Raw genomic sequence first — 15,000 nt, 5'->3', positions numbered from 1 at the left:
TCTAAGGGGGAGAAAAGACCAATGGGGAGAACATCAAGGGGAAGAAAGAGAGGGAGACCTATAGAGAGAGAAGGTTAGGAGGTCTATTATAGGGGGGAGGAAAGGTTCAGGGGGAGAGGAGATGACCCAGGGGGAGAGAGAGGAGAGGAGAGGGAAAGTTCAGGGGATGCTCTCTTTCTTTCTCTCTCTCTATCATACCTGTCGACCACACCTGAGATAGATAGATAGGTAGATAGATACATGGAAAGATAGGTTATATATATGAAGGAATGTAAGCAAGGAAAGTGGATGAAAAATTAATGAAAGGTGGACAACGAAAGAAGGAAAGAAGGAAGGAAGGAAGGAAGGAAGGAAGGAAGAAGGGAAAGAAATAACCAAAGAGTGGCAGGGAAAGTAATGAAGATAATGAAAGAGAAAAAGAAAAAGGGAAGATAAGGAGAAAGAGACTGGGAGAGGTGAGGAGAGAAGGTGAAGCGGAGGAGAGGAGAGGAGGAGAAGGAATAAGAGGAGGAGGAGGAAGAGGAGGAGGTGGTAGTGGAGGGGCGCATCATGATGGATCGGAGAGGTTCAAGCTAACTCCTCCTCCTCCTCCTCCTCCTCCTCCTCCTCCTCCTCCTCCCTGGCGTGGTGTGGAGGCGAAGGGCAGACCACGACCACCCCGCAGGCCACACCACGCTACTGCTGCTACTTCCACTACTACTACTACTACTACTACTACTACTACTACTACTATTTTTCTCGTCCATTTCTTTTTTTTCTTTCTTTTCCTTGTTATTTTTTCTTAATGTTTTTTTTTCCCTCGTAATATTTTCTCTTTTTTTTTTTTTTTGGCTTGAATGTAGATTGGACTTCCTCCTCCTCCTCTTCCTCTTCCTCTTTTTGTTTTTCTTCTTCTTCTCTTTTTCCATTTTACGCTGTCTCGGTTATTTTCTCTCTCTCTCTCTCTCTCTCTCTCTCTCTCTCTCTCTCTCTCATTTGCTCTTTCTCGTCACGTTCTTCATTAACTTTTTTTTTTTAATTTTGAACATGGAATTTTTTTTTACGCATCCTCTTTGTTCTTGTTCTCCTCCTCCTCCTCCTCCTCCTCCTCCTCCTCCTCTTCCTCCTCCTTGTTCTTCTTTCTCATCCTTTTTCTTTTCTCCTCCGTTTTTTTTTTCTCTTTCAACTAATTAATCGATATTTTCTCTCTTCCATCTCCTTCTTCTTCTTCTTCTTCTTCTTCTTTTTCTTCTTCTTCTTCTCCTTCTTCTTTGCTTAGTGCGTTCTGCTTCAATACTCTCTCTCTCTCTCTCTCTCTCTCTCTCTCTCTCTCTCTCATATCATTATTTTCCTCAATTTTCCTTTTTTTTCTTTATTTTTCCTTTCCTCTCTTTTCTCTGCCTCCTCCTCCTCCTCCTCTTTTCCTTTCTTCCTTTCTCCTCTTCTTCCTTTCTTACTCCCATTCTTCCACCTCATCTCCCTCTTTCTACCCTCCTCCTCCTCCTCCTCCTCCTCTCCTTTTTTTGCTTCCTTTCTTTCGTTTCTCTTCCCTTCATCTTTTCTTTCTTTCTTTTCCATATTTTCTACGCCTACTTTTTCCTCTTCCTCTTCTTCCTCCTCCTCCTCTTCTTCCCCTCTTCATTTCTTCCACATACTCCCTTTAATTCTTCCTTCCTTTCCTTCCTCTGCTTCTCAATGTTCTCTTTCCCACTCCCATCCCTCCTCCTCCTCCTCCTCCTCCACCTTCTCTAACCTCCACTTTCACATTTTTTATAACAAAGTGGAGTGGCAAGGTGGAAGAAATATTGTTATAGTGTCTCTGTGTTCTCTTCCCTTTTATTAACGTCTATTGCCTTATTCCTTCTTTCTTTCTTTTTATCGTTTATTATTTTTTTCCTCCTTCTTCTTCTTCCTCCTATTCGCCCTCTTCTTTAGTCTTTGTCTGGGATTTTTTTTTTGTCTGTATCTGAATTTTTTTGGGGATTTTTGCTTCTTTCCATTTTCTTTGTTTTCTCATTATTTTCTTTATTTTTTTGTTTTATTTTTGGTTATGATCGTTTTTTTTCGTTTTTTTTCCTTTCCTCCTTTTATCTTCTTTTGCTTCCTTTCTTTCGTTTCTCTTCCCTTCATCTTTTCTTTCTTTCTTTTCCATATTTTCTACGCCTACTTTTTCCTCTCATCTCTTTTCCTCTAGTACTCTTCCTCTTCCTCCTCCTCCTCCTCCTCTTCTTCCTCTCTTCCTCTTCCTCCACATACTCCCTTTAATTCTTCCTTCCCTTCCTTCCTCGGCTTCTCAATGTTCTCTTTCCCACTCCCAGCCCTCCTCCTCCTCCTCCTCCTCCTCCTCAAGACAAACACTCCTTCGCCCCATTGGCAAGTTATTACAACCGCAAAGGTTTTAATCCTCTCTAGACACGCCTGGGAAGAGGAGGAGGAGGAGGAGGAGGAAGAGGAGGAGGAGAGTGCGTTATAAAAGGGGTAGGAGGTCTGTGAGGGGCTGGGGATGGAAGAAGAGAAGGAGGAGGGGGAAGAAGATAAGAAGAGGAGGAGGAAGAGAAGGAAGAGGAGGAGGAGGAGGAGGATTGCATGTTGGTGGTTTTACAATATAGCGATTATGGAGAAGAGAGGAATGTACTGACCCGGACGAAGAAGAAGAAGAAGAAGAAGAAGAAGAAGCAGAAGAAGAAGAACAAGAAAAACAAGAAGTAGAAGAAGAAGAAGAAGAAGAAGCAGAAGAGGTGGAAAAAAACAAAACAGGTGGATGAAGCAAAGTGGATGACAGGTGGCTGAATGGTGGATGAGACAGATGGGTGACAGGTGGCTGGTGGGTGAACTTAAATTTAGGGCAGACGGGTTAAACGGATGAACTATAAAACTGTACATGGGTGATGATACTGGTGATGATGGTGATGATGGTGATGATGGTGATGATGGTGGTGATGGTGGTGATAGCTGGAGGGCAGAAAGGTAGGTAGGGAGATAGGTAAGGGCGCACAGGTAGATGAGGAGCAAGGTAAGATGAAGGTAAGGTAAGGTAAGGGAGGAAAGGGAGAGAGGGAGGTTTTCAGGTAGGCAGTGAATGGGTTACATATATGAATTAGGGAGATTAATTTGTCCGTGGGAGATGGGGAGGTAAAGGGGTGTGGTCAGGGAGGGAGGGGGAGAAGGGGAGGAAAGGAATGGGGAAGAAGGGAAGGGGTGAGAGAGAGGTAAGGAGGGAGAGAGGAAGAAGAGAATGTAAAGAGAGGGAGATAAGGGAGAAGGGAGGAGGGAGGGAGTGGAGGGTGGGGTGGATTTGCTGGGTGGAGTGTGGAGCATAACTTGTGGGTGGCAGTGGTTGTGGGTGGAAGGAAGAGGATGAGGAAGGGGAGTGTGGAGTAAGGAAGATGGAGAGGCAAGGTGGATGGAGGAGAAGGAAGCGGAAGAGGAGGTGGAGGAGGTGGAAGAGGAGGGGTTACTAGAATGAATGTGGAGTAGAAGGGGGGAAGATGGGAGTGAAACTAAGTGAAGGAGAAGGTCAGGGAAGATATGTGGAAGAGGAGGAGGAGGAGGACGAGGAGGAGGAGGAAGAAGAAGAGGAGGTGGAGGAGGAGGTCAGAGAAGGTAGGTGGAGGAGGGGAAGGAAGGCAAAGGGTGAGGAGGTTTTGGAGGAAGAGGTGGAGGTGGAGGAGGAGGAGGAGGAGGAGGAGGAGGAGGAGGAGGTGACCGGTAGATTCAGTAACGATTAATCACAGGTGTGTCTGCCCCCGGTGGTCAGGTACACACACACACACACACACACACGCACACAGTATATATTCATCTGATTATTTCTTTAACTTTTTGCTTAGATTCTCTCTCTCTCTCTCTCTCTCTCTCTCTCTCTCTCTCTCTCTCTCTCTCTCTCTCTCTCTCTCTCTCTCTCGCGTGTGGGGTAACAATATGTCTTAACACTGTTCAACATACACACACACACACACACACACACACACACACACACACGATATTCCCACACCACCACCACCACCACCATGAACTCTAAAAAAGAAAAAAAAGAGTAAGAAAAAGAGGAAGAAGGAAAATATGTGGAATGAGGAAGAAGGGAAAGAGGAAAGGAGAGAAAATAAAAGAGAGGGAAGAAAAGGAGAAAGGAAAAATAAAGAGGAAGGGAAGAAGAGAGGGAAAGAAAGTTAATAAAGAAGAGGAAATGAGAGAGAGAGAAGAAGAAAACGAAGAAGAAGAGAAATAGGAGAGAGAGAGAGGAGGAGAGAAGGAGGAAAAAAAGAGGAAAAAAGGAAGAAAATGGAGAGAAATGATTAAAGAAGAAACGAAAAGAAAAAGCAGAAGAGAGAGAGAGAGAGAGAGAGAGAGAGAGAGAGAGAGAGAGAGAGAGAGAGAAAGCTATGGTCCAAAAAAGGAGATATTATGTAAATTCTTTCACACTCCAACGAAAACAAATATGGGGTCAAATTTGGAAGAGGAAAGATTAAGCCATTTCACGCCGAACGGGAGGAAGAAAACGGGGGGAGGGAAAGAAAGAAAATGGGAAACGTGACGAAGGAATGAAAGCAAGGAAAGAAGAGAGGAAGAGGGCAGAAGATATAGAAGGAAGGAAGGAAGAAAGAAGAGAAAGATGGTAGGAAGGAAAGGTGGAATGAGAGATAATGTAGGAGAGAATGACATAAGGAAGGAAGGAAGGAGGGAAGGCGGGAAGGAAGGAAGGAAAGAAGGAAGGAAGGAAGGATGGAAGGAAGGACGGAAGAAAAGAAGGAGGGAAGGAAAGAAGGAAGGATGGAAGGAGGGAAGGCGGGAAGGAAGGAGGGAAGGAAGGAAAGAAGGAAGGAAGGAAGGATGGAAGGAGGAACGGAAGAAAAGAAGGAGGGAAGGAAAGAAGGAAGGATGGAAGGAGGGAAGGAAGGAGGGAAGGGAAGGAGAAGTCTAACGCTAAAAGATAGAAGAGTTTGAAAGAACGGAAGGAATGAAAAGTTGGAAAGAAGGAAAAAAAAAAGAATGAATATGGAGAAAGAAAAGAGGATTAAAAGAGATAAAGAAATTAAAAAAGAGAAAAGAAGGAAAGAGGAAAGAATATTTAGAGGTTACATAAGAAAGAAAAAAAAAGAGAGAATGAAAGAAAGGAGAGAAAAGGAGAGATAAGTAAAGAAGTAAAGATGAGAAAGAAAGACACGAAGAAAGAAGGAAAGAAAGAATGGAAAAAGAAAATAATAAATGAAAGAATGGAAATTAAGGAAAGAAACAAAACAAAACAAAAACAAAACAACAGGTAAATAGAGTTAACAAGAAATAAAAGAAAAAAAAGAAAAAAAGAGAAACGAAGAAGGAGTTTGAGATAAGATAAAAAGACAAGAACGAGAAGAAGAAGAAGAAGAAAGAAGAAGAGGAAGAAAAAGAAGAAAAAAAAGAAAAGAAAAAAAAGACGAAATAGAAGAAGACGAAAAAGAAGAGGAGGAGGAGGAGGAGGAGGAGACAAATGGCCTTCCCTCAATGCTTCTCTTCTTGACAAGGTTGATTAAAAATGGACCTAATATGCAAAGTGATTGTAATTGTATGGTAGGGAGAGAAGGGAAGGAAGGGGAAGGGAGGGAAGGGGAGGGAGGGAAGGGTGAAGTATAGGTAGGGAGGGAGGGAAAGGAATGGGGAAGGGAAGGGAAGGAAGGAAGAAGGGAATGCCCGAAATTGAGGTAGGAAGGGGAAGGGAAGGAATGAGAAGGAATGGGAATGAAGGGGAAGGAGGGAAAGGAATGGGAAATGGAAGAGGGAAGGGTAAGGGAAGGAAGGGGAAGATAGGAAAGGGAGAAGAGGAAGTAAAAGGAGGAAGGAAGGGAAGGAAGGAGAGAGGGAGAAGGGAAGAAATGTGAAGAGAGGGAGATAAGGGAGGAAGAGGGAGAAGGAAGAAGCGAGGAGGAGAAGGAAGGGAAGAGATAGGAAGCAAAGAGAGAGAGAGAGAGAGAGAGAGAGAGAGAGGGAGGAAGGAAGGAAAGGAAAAAAATAAAGAAAGGAGAAACAACACTTAAAAATGATGATAACAACAATAATTACCACATGAGAGAGAGAGAGAGAGAGAGAGAGTTTGATAATGATCTTCACCACGAGGCAGCGGCGAAAATAAATGTATTCCAGCGAAGTGTTCAAGTGTGTTATTAAGAACCTTCTGGTCATGGCGCCCCCCCCCCCTACCCCCCCCTACCCCCCAGCACCACCACCACTACCATCACCAACACTACCATCTTCACTATCATCACCACTACCATCACCAACACTACCATCTTCACTATCATCACCACTACCACCATCACCATCATCTTCCCCTCTACCATCTTCACCATCACCACCACCACCACCATCACCATCATCTTCCCATCTATCATCTTCACCATCACAGTCATCACCATCTTCATCTTCTCTTCTTTTTGGTACGTAAGAAAGACAAGGGAAGGGAAGAAGATGGTGAGGAGGAGGAGGAGGAGGAGGAGGAGGAGGAGGAGGGCACCCAAGCAAATCACAGCCCTTTACACACACACACACACACACACACACACACACACACACCAGCACCCCCTCCAGCACTCAGCACCCACGAAACACACACACATCCATCAAGTTAGCACATTCTCCCTCACATACCCTCCCCCCCCCTTCTCCGAGCACCTTAAATTCTACAGGTAAAGAGTGAAACGCGCTAAACACAGGTATGGGAGGTGAGATAATGAGCCACGCGCAGGTAGGCTTTGAGGAAGGTTGATTTTGAGAGCCAGGTAAATGCGGATGTTTGAGAATGATGAGTTATGTGGAGACGAGGTGGTTGTGTATGTATGGGAGGTAGTAGTAGTAGTAGTAGAAGTTGCGTGTGAAAATGGGAGAATAAGAAGAGAATGAAAGAATAGATTATACAATGTTGGATTAGAGAAAGTTGTGTATAGCATAAAATATTTGACTATACTAAAAGAGAGAGAGAGAAAGAGAGAAAGGGAGTGAGAGAGAGAGATTGGACAGGGAAGAGATTGGACAAGGAAAGAGATTAGCCAGGAAAGAGATTTGAACATAACTGAACACATTACAACATATATACAAAACACAAAAGGAAATAAAAACATTAAAAAAACGTATTGTGGGCCAGGTGAGATTGGAAAGGTAAACCAGGTGAGAGAGAGAAAGAGAGAAAGAGAGAGAAAGGTAAATCCACCCCAACAGAAGGTAAGAAGGGAAAACAAAGGGAGAATTACCACCTCAAGACACACCTTTCTAAACAGACCAACAGAGAAAGGGTAACAGAAGGGGAAGGTAACAGAGAGGAAGGGTAACAGAAGGAAAAGTAACAGAAAGGAAGGGTAACAGAGGAAAGCCAACAGAGGGAAGGCAACAGAAATATGGCAACAGAAAGGCAACAGAGAGGCAACAGTAAGCTAACAGAGAGACAAGATAACAGAGGCAACGGTAAGGCAACAGAAAGCTCAACAGATCTCGCCCACCACTAAGGATGCTGCAACAATAACTAGGGAACAAAAAAACTCTACTTCTCCACCCACTCAAGGTCTGACCACGCCTTCCCTTTTATCACGAGAGAGAGAGAGAGGGAGAGAGGGAGAGAAAAAAGAGGGAGAGAGAGAGGGAAAGGTGAGGTTAGGTAATGAACGTGAGGTGAGGAAAAGAAAAGGGAGGAGAGATAGAGAGAGAGGGAGGGAGAGAGGGAGAGAAAAAAGGGAGGGAGAGAGAGAGGGAAAGAGTGAGATTGGCTAATGAACTTGAGGTGAGGAAGGGAAAGGGGAGGAGAGATAGACAGAGGGAAAGGGAGAGAGAGAGAGAGAGGGAGAGGGAGAGAGAAAAAAGAGAGAGAAAGAGGAAAAAGGTAGAGTTCGGTAATATACGTGAGGTGGGGAGGAAGAAAGAAAGGGAGAGAGAAATAAAGAGAGAGAGAGAGAGAGAAAGAAGATGGTGATGATGATAGTGAGGGTGGGCCAAAAGGGGTAATTAGGGGGAAGTGCCAGGTCGGGTCGTGATGGTGAAAATGAAAGTGGATGATGGTGATTGGATGGAGGGTCACCTTAATTCCCCCTCCCCCCCCCTCAACCATACATCACCTCCCTCACCCCCCCCCTCAACCAAACACTTCTTCCCTTACCACCCTCAACCAAACACTCCCTTCCTCACCCACCCCTCAACCATACATCACCTCCCTCACCCCCCCCTCAACCAAACACTCCCTCCCTCACCCACCCCTCAACCAAACACTCCCTCCCTCACCCCCCCTCAACCAAACACTCCCTGCCTCACCTACCCTCAACCAAACACTCCCTCCCTCACCCACCCCTCAACCAAACACTCCCTGCCTCACCCCCCTCAACCAAACACTCCCTGCCTCACCCACCCCTCAACCATACATCACCTCCCCACCCCCACAAACACAAACAACAAAACAACTAACCTTATCTCCTCCACATCTGACACTCCACAACCCACACCTGCCCACCCACACAAACACCTAAACAACCTCCTTCATCCTCCCACTGAATATACACCCACACCCACAGACACCCATAGCAAACAACGTCCATCCCATCCTATACATCCCATGACCTCCTCCCCCCCAAGAACCCCCTTCTCAAACACACCCAACCGCAGTTTTATCTTTGTCTCCCCCAAGCACCCGCAGCCTCACCCCACTCCACCCCACATACGAACGAAACCCCTCCTCACTTTTATCATAATTGTCCTCCCCCATCCATTTTGACCTCTACACCTTATCCCCGAACACACAAACACACGCAAACACACACCTTCACAAACACACGCAAACAACCTTACTTACCTGACCTTTATCCTCTACACAAACCAAAACAAACATCCACTCACTTTTACAACAGTTATCCCTCATTCATTTTCACCAACAGACTCCCCGAACATACAAAACACACACACACACACATACATACACCCCCCCAGCACCTCTACAAACCAAAACAACTCACCTTTGTCACAGTTGTCCCCCATCCAACCAGGCCTGCACACCTTGTCCCCGGAGGCATCGCAGGTGAGGTGTCCGAACTGGTCGTCACGGGGCCGGCAGAACTTGGTGCAGGTTGTGTTGTAGTAGTTCTGGTCACACAGGACGCGCACCCGGTAGGCCACGCGCGCCACCGAGCCCGCGTGGGTCAGAGTGTGCCAATCAGGACCCGGGACCAAGATGCCGCTGTACGTCATGGAGTCTATCACCTCACCGCCGCCTGCTGGGGTAAGAAGGTACAGGTGAGTTAGAGAGGGACTGAGGGAGGGTAAGGGAGGTGTGTGTTGGGGTGGAAAAGTACAGGAGGAGGGACTCAGGGAAGGGTAAGGTACAGGTGAGGTAGAGAGGTACTGAGGGAGGGTAAGGGAGGTGTGTGTTGGGGTGGAAAAGTATAGGGGAAGGGACTCAGGGAAGGGTAAGGTAAGGTAGGGGAAGGGTGGAGAATGAGTCACTTGCCTTTGCTCACCTGTTGTGTATGAAGGTAATGGGTAACGGTGTGCAAGAGAGTGAATTAGGAAAGGTAGCTTAAGTCTATTGGGGTAGAGTTGTGCGAAAGGAGGTATTGTGTGTAAGAGCAAGGTAAGTGTAGGGTAAGTGTAAGGTAAATGTCCATTGGGAAGTAGAAAGGGAGTTAAAGGTGTGTAAAGGACGGATTAAGGTAAGGTAAGGTAAGCGTCTGTTAGGTAAGAGAGGTAAACACTGGTAAAGGGAAGGATTATGAGAAGAGAGCAAGGGAGGAATTGTGGGGAGGGGTAAGGTAAGCGTCTGTTAGGTAAGAGGGGTAAACAGAGGTAAGGATTGGGAGAACAGTGCAAGGGAGGAATTGTGGGGAGGGTAAGGTAAGCGTCTGTTGGGTAAGAGAGGAAAACAGTGGGTAAAAAAAGGATTGTATGAAATATGTAAGGGAAGAATTGGGGAAGGGTAAGGTAAGGTGTCTGTTGGGTAACGGAGAGAGATGCAAAATGTGTGTAAGGGAGGAGACCGAGGAAGAGTAAGGTAAGGTAAGGAAGGGAAACGAGTCAGTCACCTTTCCTTCACCTATTGGGGTAAGAAGGTAAATGCGGTGTGTAAGGGAGGGATGGATTAAGGAAGGGTAAGGTAAGGGTCTGTTAGGTAGGAGAGGTAAACAGCGGTAAAGGGAAGGATTGTGGGGAGGGTTAAGGTAAGCGTCTGTTAGGTAAGAGAGGTAAACAGCGGTTAAGGAAAGGATTCTAAGAGCAGTGCAAGGGAGGAATTGTGGGGAGGGTTAAGGTAAGCGTCTGTTAGGTAAGAGAGGTAAACAGCGGTAAAGGGAAGGATTGTGGGTAAGGTTAAGGTGAGCGTCTGTTAGGTAAGAGAGGTAAACAGCGGTAAAGGGAAGGACCATGGGGAGGGTAAGGTAAGCGTCTGTTAGGTAAGAGAGCTAAACAGCGGTAAAGGGAAGGATTATGGGGAGGGTTAAGGTAAGCGTCTGTTAGGTAAGAGAGGTAAACATCGGTAAAGGGAAGGATTACGAGAGCAGTGCAAGGGAGGAATTGTGGGGAGGGGTAAGGTAACCGTCTGTTAGGGTACACGCAGAGATAGGTAAACAGCGAAAAGGTCAGAAATCAAGGCGGCCTAAGGTAAGGGAGGAGGGGAAGTCAAGTCACTCACCTTTACTCATAAGGAAGAAGAAAGGTTAAAAGAAAATACACACATTCCAGATCAGGTTTAGCAGCAAGAAGCACAGTATGAGTCCTTATCCAGGTGACCTCAAGCGCAGGTTCCCACGGACTTATCCTCGGTGCAAGCAACAGGTGTTACGATAATTTTCATTACCATTTACGCTCACTGTCACTATCACCATAAGTAGTAGTAGTAGTAGTAGTAGTAGTAGGTGTGGTTGTAGTAGTAGTGGTAGTAGTAGAAGGAGGAGGAGGAGGAGGAGGCATAGGAGGAGGAGGAGGAGGAGGAGGAGGGGTACGGTCATGGTCAAGTTCTCTCTCTCTCTCTCTCTCTCTCTCTCTCGCTCTCTCTCTCTCTCTCTCTCTCTCTCTCTTCTAACTTCAGACACTTTCCCAGCAAACACACAAACACACACACACACACACACAAAAAAAAAGAACGAATGAACATATTTTCCAACTCGTTTTTAAAGGGATCAGTATGTCTGTCTGTCTGTCTGTGAACGCTTCTGTAGTGGGATCCGATCTTATCAAACAGGTTCAGAATCCTTGTTATTAATTTCTCTGTCTCGCTGCTTAAAACGATTGGCCTCTAGCGACGAGGATCTGGGGTCTATTATTTTCTCTCTCTTTCTTTCTTTCTTTCTTTCTTTCTTTCTTTCTTTCACTCTCTCTCTCTCTCTCTCTCTCTCTCTCTCTCTCTCTCTCTCTCTCTCTCTCTCTCTCTCTCTCTCTCTCTGTCTCTTCTCTATCTCTCTCTCTCTCTCTCTCTTCTTCTCTCTTCTCTTCTACTTCTTCTCCTTGTCTTCTTGTTCTTCTTCTTGTTCTTCTTCTTCAATCTCTTTTTCTTTTTCTTCTTCTTCTTCTCCTTGTTCTTCTTCTTGTTCTTTTTGTTCTTCTTGTTCTTGTTCTTCTTCTTCTTCCCTCATGCTTCTGTTCCCACACTTTCTCTCTTCACTTCTCTCTCTCTCTCTCTCTTCATACCGTTAGTTCGCCTATATCATTTATTGAGTCTTATTTTCTTCTTCCTCCTCCTCCTCCTCCTCCTCCTCCTCCTCCTCCTCCTCCTCTTCTCCATGTATGCTTATATTCACTTAAACTTCAATATGATTTTCTCTCTCTCTCTCTCTCTCTCTCTCTCTCTCTCTCTCTCTCTCGCACAGGTAGACTCACTCACCTGTCTCGTTGGTGGACAAGTCGAGGACCTCCAGAATCAGCGTGAACGATCTCTGGAATGGAAGAAAAAAGGAAAAAATTATTAGTTTGCAAATGAGATAAAAAGAAATAAACGTAAAAGGATATGAAGGAAGAAAGAGAGAATGGGAATTAGAACAGTTAGCGAGTGGGAGATAGAGAGAGGTATAAGTAAAAGATGTTAAGATGAAAACAGGGGAGATTATTAGAGTTTGCGAGTGAGGGATAAAAAAGAGAAAGAAAACTTATAGAATATGAATGAAGAAGACATGGGAAATAATAGAGTTAGCAAGTGAAAGATGGAAAGAGAGATAGAAGATGAAGCCGCAAAGGAAGAAAACAAAGGAAGTATTAACATTAGCGAAAGGGAAAAGAGAGAAATAAGAAAAAGAAAAGAAATGCGAAGGAATAAAACGACTAATTAAGGATATATTATTAGCATTAGCGAGTGAAAAATAAAAAAAATAAAAAGATAAAACTAACTTGCAAAGGAATCACACGAGGCAATTATTATCATGAGCGAAAGAGAAGAGAGAAAAGAAGAGATAGAGAGGAAATAGAATAGCGTGGAAAGGAAGAAGAGAAAGAAACGGCAAAGAAGAATAACAAAATAACTATATAACATTAACGCAAGAGAAGAGAGAGAAGAGGAGATAAAGAGAGAGAAAATACAATAACGTAGAAAAGGAAGAAGACAAAGAAGGAAAACAAAGGAACTCTATAACATTAACGAAAGAGGAGAAGAAGAGAAAGAAAAGAAAAACAAAACAAAAACAAAACAACATCGCGCAAAAAGAAGAAAACAAAGATCATTATTATTATTAGCATTAACAAGTGTAAGAAGACATAAAAAAAAATTGAGAGATGAAACTACAAGGTGTAAAATTATAATTCGTTCACTACATTAAAAAAAACCGAATACCTGTCTGGCCCCACGCCCGCCAGGTAAGCCTTAAGTGCACCTGCAATTTAAGCGTCGCCACCTGTGCAGCGCCTCGTAATTACCGATGACAACAGGTGGGCAAAAATAAACACACACACAAATAATAATAATGACGATAATAATAATAATGATAATGATAATAATAATAATAATAATAATAATAATAATAATAATAATAATAAAATAAAATGAAACAGTTACTCCTCTTCATTTCTTTTTCTTCCTCTTTTCTTCTTTTCTTTTTTTCTCTCTCCATTTTCCTTTTTTTCCTTTTCCCTAATTTTCCTTGCCTTCGTTTTCTTCCTTTCCTTCTTTTCTTCGCTTGCTTTCAATTCTTTTCATCTCTTTTTTTTTATTTCGCTTCGTTTTTCCGTAAGTTGGAACTGATTTTTTTTGCACACACACACACACACACACACACACACACACACACACACATGCACGCAATTGAGTTATTAGTTCGCCTTTTTTTTCTTTTCTTTGTGTAATTTAATAAGATAAAGAATTGTGTTGAGTTTAATTATGAGAAGAATAGATAGATAGATTTGTGTGTGAAGAAGAATGAGAAGTATATCTATTATCTATTATTTATTATTATTATTATTATTATTATTATTATTATTATTATTATTATTATTATCTACTTTATTTTATTTTCCTACCTGAATTACCTGTTTCTTATTTTCTTTTATTGGGGGAAAGTGATTGAAAGGAAAACAATAGACGAGAAAATAATAAAAAAAGGGTTATTTAAGTGGCATATAAATGGTTGATGGTGACTGTAGATGCAATGGTGATGGTGGTGATGGTGGTGATGATGGTGATAGTGGTGATGGTGATGATAGTGGTGGTGGTGTTGATGATAGTGGTGGTGTTGATGGTGATGGTGATGATAGTGGTGATGGTGGTGGTGATGGTGGTGATAGTGGTGATGGTGGTGGTGGTGGTGGTGATGATGGTGGTGGTGGTGGTGGTGGTGATTGACACAAGACACACACAGATGGTGGAGTTGCATTCTTCGTTCACCTCCACCACCACCATCACCACCACCCTCCAGCCATTCCCCCACGCCCCCTCCCCCCCCATTTCCCACCCCCACCAAATCGTCCCATTCCTTAGGTTAGTGTCAGGTTAGTGTCTCCCCCTTCCCCTCCCCTTCCCTCCACCCTCCACCCTTCACCCTTCCCTACCCCTCTCCCTTCATCCTCTCCTCCTTTCCTCATTCCCTTCCCTTCCCTCCCCCTCCTTCCCTCTAGCCCCCCGCAGTGAAGACAAGAGGTGGTGGTGGGTGAGGGGTGGGTGGGGTGCGGGGTGGGGAGGAGGGGGTGACGAGACAACCAAATGACTGTCTCCCCGCCCACTGTCCCGCCCACCGCCCACTCTTGTCACTCTCTCTCTCTCTGATTCTTATTTTTCTTTCTCTCTTTTTCTTGTTTTTTTTTTGTTCTATCTCGTTTTTCTTTTCTTTTCTCTTTTCTTTTTCTTCATATTTTTCGTTTTCATTCTTCTTTCTTTTTCTTCTTTCCTCGTTTTACTTTTTTTCTTTTCATTTTCTTGTTTTTTTTCCTCAGCTATTTTTCATTCCTCTTTTTCTTCCAATTCTCATACTTTTTTTTCCTTCTCACTCTATCACCCTTACCCTCATCACCCTATACTTTTCTCCCTGTTCTCCCTCCCTCTCTTTCACCCTCACCCTACCTTCATCACCTTATTCTCCCTCTCCTTTCTCCCTCCCTTTCCTCCCTTTCTCTCTCTCCTACTCTACTGCATATACACCCTGTCACCCTATCTCACCTCACCCTACCTTTCACCCTCTTCTCCCTCCATTTCTCTCACCCTTTCTCTCTCCTACTACTGAATACACACCCTGTCACCCTATCTCACCTCACCCTATCTTTGACCCTCTTCTCCCTTCCTTTCTCTCACCCTTTCCCTCTACCTCTCTCTACTACCACATACACCCACCCACCCAACCTGTCACCCTACCTTACCCCCCCTTTCACCCCTTTCCCTCCAACCCCCCAGGACTCCTTTACACCCAGTACGCCCGGGAGTCACCTCGTTAAGCAAGGGGGCAGCAGCTGGAAGGGTCACGATGCTGTATTTATGATAAGGGCACACACTCGTAAATTAAGGGAAGGGCCCGTAATGAAATATAACGTAAGGCCGCGGGCGACGGTCCAATCCCGGGCCACGATAACGAAACTGTCGCTCTTATATATAACGTAAGAGAGGAGGAGGAG

The 15,000-nt window shown here is 44.4% G+C and overlaps 1 protein-coding gene across 1 annotated transcript in view; it reads right to left on the bottom strand.

Annotated features, from left to right (window-relative positions):
- The window catches only part of LOC126980186 (protein jagged-2-like), an 84,602-nt gene that overhangs the window by 60,173 nt on the left and 9,429 nt on the right, over window positions 1-15,000 (bottom strand). Inside the window, exons 2-3 of the mRNA XM_050833693.1 lie at window positions 11,798-11,849; window positions 8,943-9,200 (exon numbers count right to left, since the gene is read on the bottom strand). Of these exons, the coding sequence (XP_050689650.1) occupies window positions 8,943-9,200; window positions 11,798-11,849 (310 nt within the window). The remainder of the gene's footprint in view (window positions 1-8,942; window positions 9,201-11,797; window positions 11,850-15,000) is intronic.

Source organism: Eriocheir sinensis, chromosome 1, assembly GCF_024679095.1.
Source record: "Eriocheir sinensis breed Jianghai 21 chromosome 1, ASM2467909v1, whole genome shotgun sequence".
Lineage (NCBI taxonomy): Eukaryota > Metazoa > Arthropoda > Malacostraca > Decapoda > Varunidae > Eriocheir > Eriocheir sinensis.
Note: the sequence above shows the minus strand (reverse complement) of the source record. Positions and strands in the feature narration are given on the sequence as shown.